The sequence below is a fragment of the Protopterus annectens genome, chromosome 8.part0 (genome assembly GCF_019279795.1).
Source record: "Protopterus annectens isolate FY-2018-M chromosome 8.part0, PAN1.0, whole genome shotgun sequence".
Lineage (NCBI taxonomy): Eukaryota > Metazoa > Chordata > Ceratodontiformes > Protopteridae > Protopterus > Protopterus annectens.
In genome coordinates this window covers 1,762,670,854-1,762,687,334 of record NC_056741.1, presented here as the reverse complement: position 1 = coordinate 1,762,687,334, position 16,481 = coordinate 1,762,670,854, and the positions used below count along the sequence as shown (strand labels likewise).

Sequence of the window (16,481 nt, the reverse complement as noted above, 5' to 3'; positions counted from 1 at the left end):
TACTTACTCATTTCTGATAATCACCTCACTTACCACACATCTCCAGAAAATAATGTTTAACTTGTTCGCTCTTCAATGTGCCTCAAAATAGTTACTAGTGCTATACCCTGACTACAAATTTCAATGTTTCATAGATTTTTTTTTGGAAGTTCCAATCTGCTGTATCCTGCTAAGACAATGAAACATTACCATGTCCTTTTTTTATGTAGATAGCATGTTAAAGCATTTGTATGTCTAAAAGCTCTTCCGTGACTGCTTGGGAAGTTCTTCTGAAAAACTAAAATCTGATAATTTCCCACCCAAACCATTATCTTTAACACAATGCCACACCATCAAGCACAAAACATAGCTCTACTGAGCCTGTAGTTGTGATTAGATCATATGTTGCTTGCACTGTCATATCCCTCATCACTAAGGAGTAGCTAGGCCATTTGGAGCACAGGTGGGACCCTCATTTGATGCCCCCCCTTCCTACAGAGCAAAAAAACATTTTGTTTTTAACAAGGGTAGTAAAAATGCCTTGATAACAACTTTTCATGAAAACAAAGACCAACAGGCTCAGGAGCATGTCCAAACAGAATGTTTTATTGAAAGTTTAATGCATTTTCAGAGTTAATATTTAACTACCATATGATATACAACCAACAGCAACAAAGCTTTAGCAATTTAAAGACACCACACAGATATTAAAATAAAGCAGAATTTAGCACACTCCACATCTCTTTGTAGGTACAGTCCAAATGCCAACAGCAGCATAACAAGTTATACTATTAGCAGCTTGGTAAATGTGAACTGCAGCCCAGGAAAACATAAACTAACTGTGGCTGAGGCACAGGCAGAAAAATCATGACCCAAGTGAGAAGCAGCTAAAATATAAATTCTGACCCTTCGGTAGATTGTATTTATGTAAGTATACTGCACAAAAAAATTGTACCTAAAGTAAACAACATTCTGACAGCTCCTTGTAACACAATGTTTTTATAGTCAGTGCTAGTTCAGTGAACACTGGATCATCTACACAGAAATGTGTGCTTTATTGTCTGCTGACCCCGGCATAATAAGACACCAGACACTTGCACCACGTGTGTTTACTGTTTAGCAAGAGGAGTGTGCTCTAATGGAATACACTGTACCTCTGAGTGCCTTCTTTCAGCTATAAAATGATGCCCAAACATAACAAATAAAGATACATGCAAAGTGTAAGCAAGTAAATGAAAGAAGAAATAAAAAAAATTTGAAAAAAAAATAGTCCCTTGGATTAAATTGCTTCTGACAGCATGATTCATACTGAGTTTATCTCATACACATAAGGTACAGGGTTTGATTCTTACCTTTGGGATGGGAAATTTGGGTAGGCTTAAAATGGTCCAGAAAAGTAGATAGCCTAGTACTAACCTATGAACTTAAATACGATTATCTTGTTACTGCACAAAACAGAACATGGTAAGTATATATCCAATTTGCATGCTAGTCATCAGTAAAGGAAGTGTCAAAGGAAAAAATTAGCTTCATTTTGATTATAAAATACATTTTATAAAAGTCCAGTAATAATCCTAAGTGTCAAACCCAATAACTATCTGCACACTGCATTACATATACCTATCCTATTTACTGATTCATAGATTCATAGATTGTTACTACTCTAATGGCCCAAGGGGGCTTTTCTAAGCCTAGTCAAGTTTTCCAGAAAGAATAATGATGCCCTGTATCCAAATAGGACATTAAAGGCCAGGCATTTATAAGTTACCAAGTTGCAAAAAAGTTCTTTGACTGGGTTAACAATCGGTATTCACCTCAAAACATGAAACATAAAAAGAATAGAGCAAACTGACCACGGCTGATATCAAAATAGTAAAACAGTAAAAGTTTAATGAAGTAAGCGCTTTCGCGATAAATAACAAATCGCTTCCTCAGACTCTAACTAACATATATAACCTCTCTATATTTAAATCATACCATATCCAATCATGTAACTTCTCATTAATGACATCATAAAATAAGTGCAAAAATTTTTTAAAATAACAGCAAATTAAAACAGTCCTATATAGCAACAACATAAGTTAATTCCTAATACACTAATAAAAAATATGTTTGCTTAAGTGGTCTTGCTTGCTTGTGTGTGTGTGTTTCTAACTATGACACCTCGGACTGGAATTGGGAAGAATAAAAAACAAGACCAGGTTAACTTTTTCATGCATTACACTAGTGATCATGGACTACTTTGTGATATTATTAAAAGAAATTGGCCAGTCCTATTATTAGAAGAAAAGATTAGTAAAGTTGTAGGGCCATGACCAAGATTTATGTTTAAAAATAAATGTAATCTCAAATGTTTATTATGTTAAGATGCATAATGTAATCTCAAATGTTTATTATGTTAAGATGCATTAGAAACACACACACACACACAACCAAGATTTATGTTTAAAATTAAATGTAATCTCAAATGTTTATTATGTTAAAATGCATTAGAAACACACACACACACACACACACACACACACACACACACACACACACACACACCACACACGCGCGCGAGTTGAGACTGGCTTTACTTCAATGTGTGGGAATTGCAATTTTTTTATACATAGATACACAACCCACTTTTATACATCCTGTCACTCATCTTGAATACCCTGTTTGCTTTAAAACTAATTGTAATAGTACTTTTGTGGTTTATTTGGCAGTCTGTCAATCCTGTAATAGTTTTCATGTAGGGAAAACTAAGAGAAAGTTGTGAGACTGGATATGTGAACATCTACTAGCCATTAGGAAGTTCGATTCCAGGAATGCTTTAGCCACACATGTAATGAACACAGACAATACTCATACTTTTAAATTTAAAGTATTAGAACAGATGGTAACTAACATGAAACTAGGTGACTCTAATAATATTCTTGAACAAAGAGAAACTAATTGGATTATAAGGCTACACAGTGATGCACATCCTGGGCTGAATAGCCCAGTCCATTTAAAACTTTTTTGAAGGGGCAGAGGCTGTTCAAGTGATTTTAATTGATGGCATTGTGTGATAGGTGTTTTAACATTAAGGCATATATTTAATGATAGTGTTTTATTGTAGTTGTATGGTATGAAGAAGTGCTCAGGAGGGCATGAACCCTCATTAAAAACTTTTTGGATTAATATCATATCTGCTTTGGTAGTCATGTGGATTTCTTTGAGCTGATTTACATTTTTTTAAAATTTGACATCGGGTGTGCAAATTGTGCCCTGGGCGATTGCCTCTTTCACCCCACACTAGGTATACTACTGACACATCATATGATAAGCAAGTGCAGTGTCTGCTTGTTCACCTGCAAAAGAAGCTTTCATAATGTTTTTGTTTATGATCCCTTTTGGTATGTGTTTCGAAGCACATATTAACTCAACCAAAACCAAACACTGGGTTTGTTTTAATAAACGTGCTTGAAGTTTATTTTTATGGTCCTTCTACGTGTTTGCTTTGCTGTATACACTGTTGGATTATTTTATTTAAACATGTTAACTCAAGTTGTAAAGTTAAGAATAATAGTTTGTGGGCAAATGCAATGTGAACTTGCCAGTTCCAAGAACTTAAGAGTGGATCTGTCAGGAGATATATTTCACAAGCAAATATCATTTTAAGTCAATATACTTAAAGCTACGCCTTCATTGTAACACATGCCTTATGTAGCACAGTACAAATTCTACATTCTCAAGTCAGAATAATAGACAGCAGAGGAGGGGAGATGCAGATGCACATGAAGCAGTATGAAACATTGCTACCTTCTTGTGCTGCAAGTGGATGTATATCTCAAAAGAGAAAGGGCATCTTTGCAAGAGAGAGGTTCTTTATCCACTAGGGTCACTGCAAAGTTCCGTACCCCTTAAAACTGAAGCATGCAACAGGTCTTGGTAGTATGCAGCTCCTGTCTCTTTGAATTTGAATGCACAGTAAATATAGCACAGCAGAACATTAATTTGCTTAACGTTAGCTTTACTGCTTTGAATTGTAGATTGAAACATAAATTGTTTATACCTTATTGAGTCACGCTACTTGTATGGTGCTGTGGCTTTTATAAAATGCAAAATCACAGCATCATATTATAGCATTGTTCTTTAAAATTTACACTGCTTACTCTTTAATCCAAAACTTCATGGCTGGCATTCATTGTTTTTGTACAAGTTAAAAATATAATGAATCTCCTACAACATAAATAAATGCATTTGATGTAATTTCTGGACGAAATTATGATGCAGCACTACAGCTTAACATAAAGCTTGCTATTTCTTGTTGCAATAAACATCTGTCCTCATTAAAGGTGATAAATGAATCAATGATACAAGACTGAAAAAAGTAGAAAAGAGATATACCTGCCAGAAGGATTCTAGAATTCTTTGTGCAATGCTTTAAACAGAATAAAATGAATATTAAGTATCCAACGTTACCTGTGGAAAATGGAATAAATGCTTCTTGTTTTACAAACTCTCCACTGTCATTGAGGAAGTTGGTAGGATTAAATTCATGGGGGAACTTCCACTGAGTTTCATCATGAAGGACAGATGTCAAGTTAACTATCACCCTGGTACCCTGTATAAAAAGAGAGCATACATATGATGCTACAATTTTGTGTCTCTTTCTTTCTCTCCCTCCCTCTCTCTCTCTCTCTCTCTCTCTCATTTTTTCTTGCAAACAGCACTTTTTCTTAATTGCCTATTTATGAAGTAAAAATAAATTCAACAATGGCTCTTTGAGAATGAAAATAATCAAAACTCATGACACTGTGGTTGCATTACCAATGCACTTAATTAATAAATGAATATATAGACAGTCTGCTTTCAGATGCATAATCCTAGTAAAGAAATAATACATTTATTTAATCCCTCACCCTCTAGTGCAGGGAACTGCATTCCTTAAGAACCCCTTTTATAATCAATTTAAATGTGATTACATCTCAAAGGAAAGGGACATTACCCCACTGCAGTGACCTTGGTATATAGATGAACATTTATCATTTAGGTACTGAAAAATAAAAAGCAGTTTTTTATTATTGAATGGTTATAAAACTTATCTTTTATTTATATTATTAATATCACATTGGCAAAAGTATGACCAAATAACTCTGTTTTGATCAGTTGTAAAACGTCTAGTTGTGAACTGTTTCTGTAATTATTTCTGTAAAACAATGGTCATGGATGGATCTCTAATGGAGATTATTCTGCAGTTTCATTAGGTTTTACAACTCTTCCATCACCCTGATGACATTTGCAGTACATTGCCATTACAGTGGTAAATTATTCTTGTGGACTTTTGAAAGCAAGAAACTTAACTCACATTATGCAATAATTTATTAACATACAATTGATTTGTTACTTTTGCCACTCTAGCTGCAATTCATTAACAGCTTTATAGCTTTGCTTGTGTTTCACGACCATCTCAAAGTTATGTTTTGAGTATCATAGACTTAACCTCCTGCTGAATTTGGTTATTCCTATATGCACTTTGTTGTGCTACAGTACAGACAATCACTCAGGTATAGTGCTGGCAAACACATGAGAAATGGAGCAAGTCATCTGTTAACAGGTTCTCACCAAACAGCATATCACAATGACTGGTGCACATCATAAAAGGAAAGCACTACAAGTATTTACCTTGATCACTGTAATGTGTGCTTCTAAAAGGCAAATATCCTCAAGGAATGGGGGTTGCAGCATAGCAGAACAGGTATGGTGCAGAGCAGTGCAAATATGTGTATCCTAACTGAAATGGGCACCATGAACAAGGTGTCTGAAAATATTAACCATAAATCTGCGTGAACAGGTGGATAGTTCTGATTGACAGATTTGCAGTAAAGCACACATAGCCAGTGCACATTTCATCAAATGTGATTACTGCTGCAGAGAAAGATCTCTTTCTTCAAGCTAAAGACACATCTGCAATGATTATATAAAGGATGGCATGCAAAGTATGCAAAGGAATATGTGGTGGTTTCTGTCACAAAATGAAATATTGTCAGCCTAGCTATCGGGAAGTTTGTAAATAGTTATATGTCATTTGTGAATATCATCAGGATGTAATTGCTTGGGTTACAACTATATTAGAACTGAATGTTTCCTGAATATCGAACTGCTGGTACAGAAGTGAGTGTGAAAAGTGTTTGTACAGTACTAATCTTAAAGATGTATCCACAGTGCACCCTAATAGAAAAGAACAGAAATGTATATAAACTATTGTAATTGTGTAAATGTATATGTTTTAACAGTGGGAAATGGCACATAGAAGGTTATCTTGCAAAACTTCAGTAAAATAGTTGAAATTAAATTGTTGTATAACTGCATCATAATAGAGATGGTATTTTTTCAGTTTCAGTGCAGCAAGGAGAGATGGTGTCTAAAACTAGGGAGCCTTCTGCATTGTTTTGTAAGTGTTTTATTGTTTTATATCTTCCAGCAGTTGCAAACATCTGAAGGCTATGTATTTACACAGGAAGATGCTAAATACTTGTAGTTTCTAACAATGGTTGTTGAGCCTGGGAACTGCAGTCAGGTGACAAAAAGTGATGTCATGCTGCAAGTAAAACAGCAGTAATAATTGGTATTAATTTAAGAACTCTCTGAGAGAGTGACTGTGAATTTTGAATTTTGTCTTTGACCTGGCAGCATGAGCTGGAAACATCCACTCACCACATCTGTCTTGTCTTGTTGTAAGCAAGTTAACTAGGGTACAGTAATCTCTTTTAGATTCAGTAAGAAATATAGTAAAGATTAGTTTAGATGTTTTCTGTATTCATTTGAGACTGTCCTGCAATGTTGTTTTAAATATTTCCTGTTATTTTGAACTCTGATGTCATTGTAAAGGCATATTTAGTATTGTCTTGTTCTTTTATTATTTATTATTAAATATATTTAAATATATCTTTGTGGCTGATATTTATGAGACATATTTAATCTCTTAGTGTACTTGTAGATCTATTTGGTGATGCTGTCCAGGTCACTGCTAATACTTTTGCTCTTAGTCAAACTACCATTTGGATTAATAATAACATTACACAGTAGGATTGGACACCCCTTTTTAAGGGCTTTAAAGTAGCTGATAAGGGGTTATGGTGGCAGTGATAACTACCTCATAGTCTGGGCAGAAGGGGGCATAGCTAGTAAACCGGTCCCAGTCTTTCCCAGTTGTGCATGTGTGTGTGTGTGTGTGTGTGTGTGTGTGTGTGTGTGTGTGTGCGTGTGTGTGCGTGTGTGTGCGTGTGTGTGTGTGTGTGTGTGTGTGTGTGTGTGTGTGTGTGTGTGTGTGTGTGTGTGTGTGTGTAAAACAAATCTCCAAAAGTATGTGTGTCAGCTACTTTGGCAGAGACACAAATCACTGGTTGAACAGAGAGAGTGTTGGAGGACTTGGCTTGGAACCCTGGCTAAGGACTCAACTCTATAGCTGTGCCAGTGGGGAGTCTTACTGGGGATCTGAAGAAAGAGGGAGAAACCAACCCCAGACTGACTGTGGTCTCTGTGTGCTCTTAAGGGAAATTCTGCTTTACTGTGTATGTACGTGTCATCTTCCCAGTGTGTACATTCCCCACTGTTGCCAGTGGTGAGGATTGAGGCTCCTTGATTACTAGGCCAGTGCAGGGGCATCACAATTTCCGCACCATGAAAAATAGGCTGCTCATTCCTTCTCAGTAGTTATTTCATTTTTATGTATCATTAGCTTGTAGTTTGTGAAGTGATCTGAGTAACTTTGTACTCACAGTAAAGTACAATAAAGTACAACACTAACCGACATACACCCTATCAACAGACATTGACCTTAGGAAGAAGTTCAGTAGCATTAATTTGGTGTGCAGCTTGCTGTGCATGTATATATATGAATAATGCAGTAGGCACATGTGAAACAATATAATACAATTGCTTTGTGCACAACAGACTATGCAAGCTACATGTGACTGGTACTACAGGCATGTAGGAGACGTTCTGATATAAAATGTGTATGTCAGAGCAGCACGGTGCTGAATGACATAGTAGTCACATGACAGACAATCTAATAGAACTGCTACGGTGCTCAACATAAAAGAAATGTGTTTCCTCTATTACACTAGCTGTAATGGATATACTACAGACTGTGATAGATTACAGAACATGTACTCTGCATGTCAGATATGGGAGTACACCTGTATCCTGCATCATATAAAGACAGAGCAGTGGATACCTTGGACTATTAGTTCAAAGTCGGTGGGTATCTTTGGCAGCAACATTAATTAACTTTCTGAAATGAAGTATTCTTATTATCCAGTCCCACATTCTGTGTCACAAAATTAGAGAATCCTGCCATATTACAGGTTTGTATGACCAATTGTGCTGACCCATACATGGCACATTTATGGGTGATATGAAAAGCAACATGATCTACTCTGAGTGTACTATATGTCTGGGCTTATCTATCTATCTATCTATCTATCTATCTATCTATCTATCTATCTATCTATCTATCTATCTATCTATCTATCTATCTATCTGTCTGTCTATCTATCTATCTATCTATCTATCTATCTATCTATCTATCTATCTATCTATCTGTCATTCTATCTATCTATCTACATATTTAACTAGCTAGTTATATGACTGTTTGAATGTATTTCTATCTATATGCAGATATGAGTGTGCATGTGTGATTTTACACACACATACATACACAGATGCATAGATAGATAGCTATATATATATATATATATATATATATATATATATATATATATATATATATAGGTGAAACATAGATATAGATGCACACACAGATTCAGAGATTCACATATTTAGAGACATTCCAAGACTATTGAATTGTATCACCATTTATGCCTTGCCAGTAACTTCCCTTCCTCAAGCCACATATCCTTTCTTCCAAGAGGGTCATACCAGTCATTCCTGGTGTAAATTTGTAAAAAAGCTATCCATTCACCTAGGTTATGTTTAAAAAGAAGATAATGAGTCACTCTGCTTAACATGCAAGGGAAGTTTATTTCAGAAGTTAGGAATGTGGTGGGTTATAAACCTGCCACACCACTGTGCTCCACATATCTACTGGTGAAGATTTAGGTCTTTGGTTTTAGTGTTGGTGGAGCCTTTGGATTTACCAAGTTACAGGCAGTCCAGGACAACCCAGTGTCTAATAGCATTGTAAGGAAAACAGAGCTCTCCTGTCAAAAGTCTGTGTAATGCTGAATAACAGGATACACTCGCTTGACAGCTGAGGGATGCGTTGGTTTGGAACATTTGGGGTCCTTCCAATTGTTTTAAATGTGTAGTGAGACATACCCTGAAGTGGGCCTTGTATTCAGTTATTCAGTTATTCAGTTATTAGTCTGATCAGTGATGAGTATAAAGGAACGGTCACTTCTTTAGTCCTAAATGGTATTTCTTTAGCAGTTAACTGTGGTAAAACGAATTTCTTGACAACCATTTCCACATGATTGTCAAAAGCCAGAGAATTTTCTACCTGAGTTCTGAGGTCCCTGACTACACTCTCACTTTATAGTGGTATGCTGCTTATACATATGACAATGGGAGGGGCTGTCAACCAAAAGTTACAATGTTACACTTTTTAGCATTTAGTTTGAGCTCAATTTTGTACAGTGTTTATAAGGCACAGTTTATTCTGGAGGGTAGTTCATGGATTCATAAGTGTGTACTAGGCGTATGGCCCTGGAACCTTTACAAGCCTAGCCCATAGAAGTGCCCTGGCATTATATCGCCCGACGGTAGTTAGTGACTTAGCAACAACCACAAGTTTACAGTCATCTGCAAACTTAGTTACGTGCAGGTCTTAGTTCACTGCTTGGAGATCTGAGAAGTAAAGAACAAAAAAACATAGGCCTCAGCACAAAGTTCTGAAAGACACTACTTGTCATTTTCTTACTTTCTGATGAAGTGCCTGCAACTTGCACTGCATTGATTTTGTCTTTCAGACAAAAAGCTATCCATACTAATACATATGGGTCAATTTTTAGCATTTTGCTTCAGTTCAATGCCAGTATGGGGAATGGAATTAAAGGTCTTGGCCAGGTCAACATATGTAATGTGTACTGGATTTCCACCATTTTTGACCTCTATAACCCTTCAAAATAAATTTACCAGATTCAGTAGATAGGATCTATCCTTCACAAAGCCAAACTGTTGAGGGGCATATCTAACAATATTCTTGATGTTGTATCTTATCAGGTCAGTTATAATATATTCCATGACTTTGCAGATGAGACTTGTAAGACTGACAGATCTGTAATTGCCTATCTCAGTTGTATAGCAATCCTTATAAAAGGGCATCACAATTACAGGGTGCCATTGATCAGGAATGAAAGCAGTAGATAAATATAGGTTAACCAGATGAAAAAGAGTGTCTGCAAGGGCTTGTTTAACACTACTAATTAAGGAACCAGATGTATTCTCAAGTCCCATGGAGGAATCATTTTGGGTTCTGGCTAGCACTTTCAGCAAATGGTCTTTAAAGATAAATTGACATTTCATTTGTTTGCAAAGATGTCGAGAATGTCTGTTGGGTTACAATAATAGTAATAATTGTGAATATTTTCAGAGCAGGAGCAGGTCAATCCACTGAAGGCAATTTCAGAGAATGCAAACAAACCAAAGCCAGTTTGCTGAAACTGCCTTCAGCAAAACTGGAGATTTTAAATGTTCACTGAAGGTGGTTTCAGTGCACAGGTATCAGTTTATTTACATTCAACAAAACCACCTTTGATAGATTGACTTGAATCCTTTCAGAGCAATACAGGGTATCTTACTTATTTTTCTAACATAGCTTTGGCTTCAGAGGTCATCCTACGTTTGCGGCTCCTTTGCCAGACCTGATAGTGTTTTTAATTTTTTTTTTTCTAATGGGTTTGATATTTTGTTGAGAACAGGGGTTTTGAATCTGCTACATAATTTAAAAGGTGTCCTTCTTTCTTTTATGTTCGAGTGTATTTATGGTAATGGACCACCAGGTTGGTTTTATTTGAATTTACCATGACACTTGATTTTGGTAGGTAATGTTAGCTTTATGTATTTTCTAAATTTGTATAGAATTCCTTAGGAGGTTTGCTGCCAACAAAGTCAGTCATAGTGTAATCACAGCTGAATTGTGATATTTCATTATAGAAAAGGTTAAGGTTTGCATGTTTGGGGTTTACTTTGGAGCAGGTAGAAATTTAAGAAGTTTACAAGATAGTGACTAGACTGCATTCAGAAAGGAGATATCAGAAGAGTAGTGGAAAAGAGGCTACTACACTTGTAAAAACAAGGGCAAAAATGTTATGTCCTGTAGTATGCTTGTTTACTAACTCCTTGAAGGGCTATTGTTTATTGATTCTAGGTCTTTTTGGGCATACACTACACTGGAGATATAGGTGTTCCAGTTTACTGACAGGTAGTTAAAATCACCCAAAATACTGAAGTTTTTGTTTTTAGGGAGATCATTCAGAACACTGAGAAATCTTACATGCTCATCAAGAGACAATGAAGGTATTCTGCAACAAGTTATTAACTGACAATTAATCCTATCTAGAACAATCTGCAGTTCAACTTCAACTTGTGGGTCCCTAGGGATGCCTGGAGATAATATGCTGTTTGACAAATATGGACACTCCAGCACAATTGTAACTGGATCTGAAGACATGAAAAGCATAAAACCCAAACAGATTGCAAATAAATATAAATGCATACACAGATAGATTGCAAGTGTGTGTGTGTGTGTGTGTGTGTGTGTGTGTGTGTGTGTGTGTGTGTGTGTGTGTGTGTGTGTGTGTGTGTATGTGTGTGTGCATGGTGTGTTTGTGCGCGTGCATGTGTGTGTGTTCATTTGGTGTGTATATGTTTGCATATACAATATACATACATATATTCTATATCATCTCTCTATCTACATATATATATATATATATATATATATATATATATATATATATATATATATATATATATATACATATATGGGATCCGGACACATGCTCGACTAGCATATGTCCGAATCACAAAACATCGAACACACATACACGAAAGGGCTTAACATCGACAAGCACTTCCGTGTATGTGTGCCTGTTTCGTAGATAGGACTACAGTGCGGGTAAGGGAAAATTCCCTTTTCCCCACTGTAGTCCGATATCTCGGACTGAGAATAATAAAGTAGAGGGGTGTGGTGGTGCAGGGGGGCAATGCCCCCTGCAGAAACGTAGATGTTTTTTTTGAACTACACATTCACGGAAGCACTTTTCGATGTTAAGTGCTTTCATGTATGTGTGTTTGATATTTTGTTATTCGGACATATGCTAGTCGAGCATGTGTCCTAGACCCATATATATATATATATATATATATATATATATATATATATATATATATATGGATCTAGGACGTTTGATCAAAAGATCAAATGTCCGAATCCATAACCACCGAACACACTTTAACAAAAGCACTTTCATCGAAAAAGCACTTTCGTTAAAGTGTGCTAATAAAAAAAAAAAACACTATATTTAAGTTTCTTTAGGGGGCCTTTGCCCCCCCTGCACCCCCCATATGGGAGGCTGTGCCCCACATCCCCCCACTTTAATATTCTCCCTCCGAGACCACACTACAGTGGGGAAAAGGGAATTTTCCCTTATCTGCACCATAGTACGACCTCGGCAACAAGCATACTTATGTGAAAGAGCTTCTTCGATGAAAAGCACTTTCACATAAGTATGCTCGCCCTAAATGGATTCAGACATTAGATCTTTTGATCAAACGTCCTAGATATATATATATATATATATATATATATATATATATATATATATATATATATACACACACACACACACACACACACACACACACACACACACACACACAAAGGGAGAGAACAAGCCACAGTGTTTATTAATCCTACAGTACAAAGTATTTCTTGCATCACAAAAACAAATAAAAAAACATAAACCCATGTATTTGATTTTTCTTTTTTCAGTTTATCGTGGTGACTTCAACTGATTTCAAGGTGATACATTAAATGCCAAAATTTGTATTCACTAGGGATTTAGATAATTTGCATAAGTTTATAGGAATGAAGTGTCTCACAAATAACTTCATACTCTAACATTTTGGCCATTTGTAATTGTTTTTATAATGACTTCCCCCAGATGTAATAAAATCCATGTAGGCATAGTGTAGAGCCTACATGGAAGGCACATGTGGCCTTGCACGCAGTTCCCCCTCGGTAGCGCACCATGCATATTAATGATGGCACATTGCTGAGGGAGAGCTGTGGAACATGGTTATTGAATCAGTGTAGGGAGTGAGTTACTAACTGCGTCTGCAGATGAGTAACACACCCCTTGCACTGTCAAATTGCATTATATCAATGTAGTTAAAGTTATTATTTTTATTTTTTCTTTGCAGTTTGCTCAGCATGCAGCAGCTGACACTTGCCAGGCATCTAAAAATAGAAACCGGATACATTTAATTACTAATTTAAAGGTCAAGTTTAAGCATAGTTGAGCAAGTTTGCACAGTGTAGTGCCCAACAGTGCTTAAATGTAGCTGAGAGGTATATCTAAAAGTATAGCAGCTTTCTGCATATCCACAGTAAAGTGGTTAGAGTGACAGCCTTATGATCAGCAGTTGCAGGCTTGAATACACAGTAGGGTTATTAAGCATTTATTTTCCAAATACAAATTATACCAATTAATTTTAAATCCTGATATGCTGCACTCAGCTAAGCTCCGCTAAGCCGTGCTAAGCAATGACAAGCACTGCTTAAACAAGATCTGTTTTAGCACTGCTGGGCACTGCTTGGCACCGCACAGCTCCACTTAGCTGGTTTGCACACTGCTAAGCAGTGCCAAGCACTGCTAAGCATTGCCAGTTTAAGCACTGCTCAGCTGTGCTCAGTGGGTTTGTGTGGTGCTAAGTGGTGCACTGCATTTTTAAAAATTGCATTAAAGGATGGGAAAAACAGGCTATATTAAGCACAATAGGCAGGAATACTGCAGAATCCATTGGCATTCAACATGTAAGGATACTATGGCAGGTGTTGGACAGGGTTCATTCTTTCATGTGCAGAAGTGAGGCATTGAGAAGTCCAGGGTCATGGTCAGACTCGTAGTAAAAATCCATAAAGACCGGCTTATGCAGGGTGGTTACTGGGACTCAGAGTAAAAAACAGAAGCCTGGGACTGGCTGGCAAGAGACATCACCAGTGTAACTGGTATCCCCTACACAGGTGAGCAGTGTTATTACTGCCACGATGACATGAAAAGAAGGAAGGGGGTTCTCTTGGATGCCTGGATCCAAGAATTCTGGGCAGGCAATGTTCCACCAGTGTGTAAGTATGTTTACCTGTGTTTCACCAACATTTATTCTTGAATCTCTGCTAAACTGGTATGCATAATGGTGTGCTTCTCTCACAACAGCTGCAGAAGTAAGAGCTCGCAACATCGAGGTGCATGCAGGGCACCTGGCCAGGTTTCTCTGTGAGTGTGATGAGTGCGGATGTATCTTTAAATCTATAGTCATATAAGCAAGACAGAGTAAAGCATTAACTACCATTAGGTATATACACAGTTTTGAGTGTATTGCAATGAATGTGGTCGTAGACCTGGACTGCAAGATGTGACTACTGCCAAATGTACTGCAATAAGCAGGAAAGGGTAAAGCATTAACTTTGATTAAGTTAATGAAATAAAGTTTCTATCGCAATAACTGTGAAATTACAGCTGTATTGTGACACCTGCATTACATTAACTTTTGGTCAATAAAAACTCGAAACGTATACCATTAAATGCATGAAGATATCTGTAATAAACTGGTGTGAATACTTGTGGAATGAGACCTGATATTTCAACCCAGTAACAATATATTGTGTACACCTGCATTTTTAGTAATGTGTAGGTTACCTAGTCTCTCTGCCATGATTGCATTTCACCCAGGTGTGTTCAACTGTCACAGCAATGTATTATAGCACTGTAATAGTAGCACCAGGTTATATTTTGTTTACAGGTAACCTCTATGAAAAATCAGTCAACAATTAGCAGTGACTCAGTAGTTCAGTTTGTTACATGTTGTGTATGAAGTGCACTTTGCTACACACAGACCAGGGTTTGAATTCAGTTCCATGTACTAACAACTATTACTGAATCAGATATGTTACAATGACAGACATTCTCTCCACAGTGACTACTAGTAAATGGGTGAGGTAGCCCACAGTATGTGTAAATAATTGTTTGTTCAGATGTTACAGACTGTTAAAATCATTATCACAAATGTGCTATTTATACAATACTCTTAAACTACGAAAGACAAAAAAATATTAAAAACAGGCAAAAGAACACTATAAGAGCCGGCAAATAAACTTGAAATATCATTTATTATTGTAAGCGCTTTCGGCAAGGACTTTGCCTCAACTTCCTCAGACAAAAAACTAGAAGCATCAATTAATCTGCCTTTTAAAACACTAAATAAACATGTTAATCAATTACCATTAAATAAAATAATTGTTAACCCTTCAAAACAACCAATGGAAATTCTTAAAACTTTAAATGTTTTAAAATACTCGAGAGCCAAAAGTGCAAAATAGCTACACAAATACAATACACAAATGTGGAAAATATATAATGAAACATAAAAAATCAACTAAAACGAAATTAAAAAATAAGCTAAAATGCCTATTGGAAATCGCAAGGTATTTCATACCATAAAACCTACAATCAATCGACCAAAGGTAAATGTATCTAATAACAACCATTAGTCTGCTGCCATCAAAAATACCTAAATTTACAAACCTAGGGTACATTAATTTGTAAATTAACTACATTTTCAAACACTAATCATATAGACTAACTATAATAAATGATGTTATTATTTGTATTAAAGTTTCTACATATGGGTAAAAAACAACTACAGCATATCAGTTAGTGAATGAAAATGTATATAATTATATATATGTGTTAATAAATACGAATATATACCAATTGTATACATATTAATAAATACCTAAAAGAAAAAATATAAAATATATACATACATGTGAATATTCCATTCAATAATAATCACCTTTTAAGGGCAAGCAACCGTAAAAAGCATTTTATAGAAATATTTTCATTCAACCTTGGGAATGTGTATGCCCTTGTCCTGATTTGCCACATCAATTTATCTATTTCTGAAAGAATTTGCCAGGGTCCCCCTCTGATGTCATTGGGCCTATGTTGTAATATGGCAAATTTAAAACTATAGCCAGGATGTTCTATACAATGTTTAGCCAATGCATTATTGATGTCTTTTCTACCTATAGCATAACAATGCTCGTATATATGCTGTCTAAACTTCCTCTCTGTTTTATCAATATAGTAACTATTGCATTGGTTACATAAAGCTACATATATGACACTTTTAGTGTCACAATTATATCTAAAGTTAACTTTGTATATTTTATCATTAATACAAAGTTGATTAGTGGCCATAATGTGTTTGCATTGAGAACAAGC

At 36.0% G+C, this 16,481-nt stretch overlaps 1 protein-coding gene across 2 annotated transcripts in view; it reads right to left on the bottom strand.

The window, feature by feature from the left end:
- Window positions 1–16,481, bottom strand: part of LOC122809624 (cytochrome P450 2J6-like) — a 673,826-nt gene that overhangs the window by 82,217 nt on the left and 575,128 nt on the right. For both annotated transcript variants that reach the window (XM_044081258.1, XM_044081257.1), the window contains exon 8: window positions 4,432–4,573. In XM_044081258.1, coding sequence (XP_043937193.1) covers window positions 4,432–4,573 — 142 coding nt within the window. The remainder of the gene's footprint in view (window positions 1–4,431; window positions 4,574–16,481) is intronic.